At 33.5% G+C, this 6329-nt stretch overlaps 1 protein-coding gene across 1 annotated transcript; it reads right to left on the bottom strand.

The window, feature by feature from the left end:
• Window positions 4831-5987, bottom strand: LOC104760011 (F-box protein At3g22700-like). The gene has a single exon (XM_010482865.2). The coding sequence runs from the start codon at window positions 5941-5943 to the stop codon at window positions 4831-4833; it is 1113 nt and encodes a 370-aa protein (XP_010481167.1). The 5' UTR covers window positions 5944-5987.

Below are 6329 nucleotides of genomic sequence, written 5' to 3'. Positions count from 1 at the left end.
GTTGAGATTGACGCTCACTGGACAAACCCTATCCCCATTCAACATGAGAACCATAGACTCCTTTGGTGCTTTACTTAAGTGCTTCTCAATGAATCTTTCATCTTTGAATATAGCTTTCCATCGTTTGCAAGTTGATCGTAACCTTTTCACAGATGTTGCTGGAACCCTGGAAAGAATTTCCTCGACCAAATCTAGCGGAAGGTCGGACATCACCGTTTGTTTTCTCTCTTTGTGATATGATCTCCCAAGGAAAACGAAAGCGACTACTTAGGTCTCTTAAAGTAGAAATGGGGGTTTGTCCTGATCTAGTCTTTAAATATATATACTTGCTTTTTATTTTTAACTTTTTATTTTTATTTTTCCATTTTCCTTAGAAAGAATAAAAAAGGTCATATAGTATATGTAGTATTAATAAAAGATGAAGGGAGTCTCTTTAACCATGACACAAAAGCATGTTACAATTATTATTTTGTTTTTGATTAAAATTTAAATCATACATTAACTCTTAATTATATGAAAAATTGACATGTTTCAACTTATTATTAAATAATTAAAATAGAATTAGCTATAAATAATATCACACACTTATTGTAAATAGATTAAAAAGAATTTCTTACTGAATTTAATAAAATTATACATAACATAATATCAATATTTTGAGTGAGAACTTATTTCATATTTTTGCTATGTTTGTGATAATGTATCAATACAATAAAACACAATGTATTGCTTTCCTCTTCTGACACATCAGCTTCTGTATTGAACNCTCCCAAGGAAAACGAAAGCGACTACTTAGGTCTCTTAAAGTAGAAATGGGGGTTTGTCCTGATCTAGTCTTTAAATATATATACTTGCTTTTTATTTTTAACTTTTTATTTTTATTTTTCCATTTTCCTTAGAAAGAATAAAAAAGGTCATATAGTATATGTAGTATTAATAAAAGATGAAGGGAGTCTCTTTAACCATGACACAAAAGCATGTTACAATTATTATTTTGTTTTTGATTAAAATTTAAATCATACATTAACTCTTAATTATATGAAAAATTGACATGTTTCAACTTATTATTAAATAATTAAAATAGAATTAGCTATAAATAATATCACACACTTATTGTAAATAGATTAAAAAGAATTTCTTACTGAATTTAATAAAATTATACATAACATAATATCAATATTTTGAGTGAGAACTTATTTCATATTTTTGCTATGTTTGTGATAATGTATCAATACAATAAAACACAATGTATTGCTTTCCTCTTCTGACACATCAGCTTCTGTATTGAACCAGGTGTTGACACCTCAGTAAAAATCAACAACCTATCAAATTATAACAATTAATACAGGTCAGATTTTCTCTTTCTTTTGTGGACAAAGAAAATAAAAAAACACTTGGTAACACTGCGTTTAATCAATTGTTAAATTTATGTTCTTTCGTCGCTGTCTCTTCCTTATGTCATACCAACCTTCAACCGACTGTTGTTTATCCCATGGCTCTCTCTACCAATCTGAGTGGATCTGAGGCTGATGTAAGCCCCATCGTTGGTCGATTGGATATGGTGGATTTCTTATGCTTTATGATAATGGATTACCACGTACAGCATCGTAGTGGTTCGTCTCAGCGATTGTTTAAGTATGGCGGAGCAATTCTCTGCCTTCGTCACAATACGAAATCGTCGAGGTTCGAATTAGCTCTATGTTATGCATCACTAGTTTTGGTTGCAATTCAATTGGTGACAGCTTGTCTTGTGGGAATGTTGTTAAAGAAGTGAGACCAGGGTTCGAGGAACGTCTGACGCACCAATAACCTACTGGTGAATTTGGATGAATAGTTCCTTTCCACAGTGAGGGGTTAGGATCGATGCCCTGTAGGGCCAGCTTCGGGACTATGGGGGCAAGCTAGCAGTGGGCTAGTAGGATCAACAGGACGGGTTATCACATGATCAGACCCCACTATTTTAGTTTCTTGATGTTTTGTCTGAAAAGTTTCAAGATTTGATTTTGAGGTGTTGGAATGTCTCTCTTTTTTTTCTTGTTCGAATTCGTCTGAACAGATCTCTCTGTTTCCCTTGGAATTATCGATCTCTCAATCACTCATGCTGTAAAGTATTAGGATCATCCTCCATCTAAATCCTGATGAGTCTTCTTTACTTATTTACTTGGTTATTGCAAGTTAGTCTGATTTTGCAATGATGCTGTCTGGAAACTATATTTGGTAAATGAGAGTCACAAGGGTTAGTTATCACCATTTTTATCCATATATTTCTACTAACTGTAAACTGTAGGATTCTTTAGGGCTATAACTAAATGAATTTATCGTCAATGCATTAGTCAACAAAACAAAGAGTCATATATACATGATATTTTTTCATACCACCATTACGTTAGAATGGCTTAGAGATAGGGACAATAGTTGACTTATTATGCCTCCGTCTAAAGTTCATATGATAAGTATCTCTCTCCACTTTTTTAGAGTGACTAAGAAACTAATGTATCTGTATGGACATTATGTAGAAGATGATTCAGATTCTTATATTCATTTTCAGAATGCCTCCTTCTCCATAGCTGAAATTGCTTAGGACGAAGTTTAATTCTTAAAAAACTGAGTTCTGTAAAAATGTTTGTTGTTGTCCCTTTTTTATTGCAGCTCTTGGAGAGCAAGATACAAGAGACAAAAGCAAAGAAAGATATGCTCCTTGCACGTGCTCGAACTGCCAAGTTTGTATCGGTTCCTTATTATCCACAAACAACATTCACTGTTTGAAAAAAAAACAAAACAAAAAGCACTTCCAAACCAAGTACATAATATACTTAATTGACATTAAAAAAAAAACTACATCAATCCAAAAAAAAAAAAAAAACAAATACAACGAATCAAAACCACACAATGAATCATCCACAAAACAATTCATAAATAAGATGCTAAAGATATAATGAATTTCTAATCCAACACAAACATACAAAACAACACATAATAAAAAAGAAAAAAAATAACCACACACAATAATTAAATTACAAAAAAAAATACACATAAAAATCTTCCCTGCAGCGTAGCGCGGGTACTATCCTAGTCTTATATAATATGAGAAAGTTTTTCCTAGCTTTTGCTATCATTTCGACATTTGGCATCCTCTTTTGATTACTTCAGCTTTATTTTTTTTTAATATATATGAAAATTTTTGTCATTAATTCTTGGATAACGTATTACAAAAAGAATCACATACTAGATATTTTTTCATAATTTTGTTAATATGATAATTTGATAACTCTCACTTATTATCCTAGAACATGATTAGGAATCTCAACCATGAGAGTACTATCCTCAAAATAAGTTGGTGATGTTGTACGATAAAGATTGCGAATTGTTGGATCCATCTTCGCTACCCATGGAAACCGTAATTGACCATCTTCCTTGAACTCTGGTGGAAGTATGTCAGAAGGTGGACTTACATTACCCGTGATTTTTGCAGTCTCGGATGAAAGTAAAAATTCAGGGATTGGATCTTTTAAATTCAAAGGAATTTTTAGAGGCTTTCCCCAAGCTCCAAGAGAAGGAACGAATAGAACAGGAGATTTTACATCAGATACATCAGTCGGAGCATAATCAGTCATTTGAGCTGCAGACTCTGTGATAGCATTGGAGGCATCAACAACACTCAGGCTCGACGCATTATGTTGGTCCGGTGATATTGCTGCCGTGATGTCAAGTTCAGTCACCATCAAAGAGGAAGACAACATACATATAGAGGCGGAGGAGAAGAAGAGAGGCTCGCCAGAAAAACGTTTGTCGGAGAGAGCAGACTATAGTTTTAAATATTATGAACCCGGTTTCTTAAAAAAATTTATGGTCCGGCTCTGTTGTTCAGACCACCACCATAGACTTCCCCCACTTTAGGAAGACACTATATTTCACTCTATTTGTGACCTGTTCTTCCAACAGAGTAGAAAGCGACTTAAAATAATCCCCCAATTTCATCACTTTTTATAGAGTTGCAACTTGCAAGAGGGGAGAACCAAATCTTGGTGCAGTGACTCCATCTTTGGAAGAAAAGGCAAACTGGTTTTGTTGCATAACCCAGCAGATGCATATCCTCCAATCAAAATATTGTACATGAAACACATGACCCATACGATTCACCATTTTCTTCTGAGTAATCAAACATTTTTTTACCATTGTCAAAAAAAAAAAAAATCAAACACTTCTTTAGCGAACGAGGACTCCAATATATTAATTTACGTTATTTTTCTTTTGCATCTACCTTACTTAATTTGAACCAAACTTGGAACATAATTGAAAATAACTGGTCAGGAAATGCATACTTCGTTTGTAGTAGAATCCATACAAGGGACTTCTGTGTAGCATCATGCATCGTCCTCTCCAATAGTGTAAGCCAAGTTCCCGCTCGTCATAATATCCACATTACAACACAAGGCCACTTTCTTCTCCTCGTTGATTAATAACATTGTTGTTCTTTTCTTGTAAATTATTGTAAACAATATTGATTATAACGAATAAATCTTATATTTAAATGTAATTTGTTAAAAAGATTACCAAATTTGGATAAATACTCTCTAAAGTTCCCACCACATCTTTGAATAGAGCATTACATTGTTTGCAAGTTTAATTTTAAAAAAAAAGAATCTCAAATCCAAACCAAAACTGGACAATACAAAGAAGAAAGGAACCATAAAAATACCAAAAAAATATCCATTATATTATACAAACAACATTAGCCTTGAAATTTCATATCACTGGATCAGCTACCAAATGTTTTTGTTCAAAAACAAAAACAAAAAACGAAGAACAAAAGAGGATGGGCAAAATAATTCACTTGAATTGAAATAAACTTGGAACATAATTGAAAATAACTGGCCTCGAATTATGGCTTACCCGACCTTGGATGGGGGTTTCTGTGTAATATTCACCGTCCTCTCCAATAGTGTATATTTTTACTAAGTTCCCGCCGCACACTATACATATATTACAACACAAGGACACTTTCTTCTCCGCATCAATTAATAGACTCGTGAAAATGTCAAAAGGATAACTGAAAATAGGTAAATCCACTATATAGGATTTGCTCCACAACAACTCTGATTCTATATCAATTTTTTTGTTGGTTACCCACATCTCTATCTTTGATATATAAGAGCTCCGTTTTAATGCCGAAAGCTGTTCTTCTCTACCAACTGATAGAGTCACTTCACCATGAATCTGAAATACGGGAAGACGTAGACGTTTAAATCGCTCTGCTGTAAAATCAAAACAAAGTACGAATTCATAATGTTCTTTTGTATCAGTAGCAACCCAATAAGTATTTCCTTTCAAAGACGATGATGCACCACTTCCGTAACCATGATATTGTATATCTATGGCATGATCAAAACCAACGTCTTTAAGAACCCTCCATGAATTAGAGCTAAAATCATATATTTCAAACTGTGGTTTACTGAAATAACCCCACCCTCTTAAGATTTTGTAGCTACGACAAGATTTGTTGTTTTGGATATATCCTAGAGTAAACCTAGAGTACACCTTGTCATCAGTTTTGCCTAGGATCCACGTGGTTTCTCCCAAACACGGATTCCAAACCACGAGTCTACAATCTTTGGTGTGGCATAACAACAAACCATCGCAATAAAAAACGTCGACTATGTCAACTTCTTCTAAACTAGATTGGGAATCCTTAAGGCCAAGTGCGCCTTCAAACTCCATAGCAGGAGGAGCAATGTTGAGATTGACGCTCACTGGACAAACCCTATCCCCATTCAACATGAGAACCATAGACTCCTTTGGTGCTTTACTTAAGTGCTTCTCAATGAATCTTTCATCTTTGAATATAGCTTTCCATCGTTTGCAAGTTGATCGTAACCTTTTCACAGATGTTGCTGGAACCCTGGAAAGAATTTCCTCGACCAAATCTAGCGGAAGGTCAGACATCACCGTTTGTTTTCTCTCTTTGTGATATGATCTCCCAAGGAAAACGAAAGCGACTACTTAGGTATCTTAAAGTAGAAATGAGGGTTTGTCCTGATCCAGTCTTTAAATATATATACTTGCTTTTTATTTTTAACTTTTTATTTTTATTTTTCCATTTTCCTTAGAAAGAATAAAAAAAGGTCATATAGTATATGTAGTATTAATAAAAGATGAAGGGAGTCTCTTTAACCATGACACAAAAGCATGTTACAATTATTATTTTGCTTTTGATTAAAATTTAAATCATACATTAACTCTTAATTATATGAAAATTTGACATGTTTCAACTTATTATTAAATAATTAAAATAGAATTAGCTATAAATAATATCACACACATATTGTATA

Source organism: Camelina sativa, chromosome 17, assembly GCF_000633955.1.
Source record: "Camelina sativa cultivar DH55 chromosome 17, Cs, whole genome shotgun sequence".
NCBI classification, from domain to species: Eukaryota; Viridiplantae; Streptophyta; class Magnoliopsida; order Brassicales; family Brassicaceae; genus Camelina; species Camelina sativa.
This window is presented reverse-complemented; position numbering and strand designations above follow the sequence as displayed.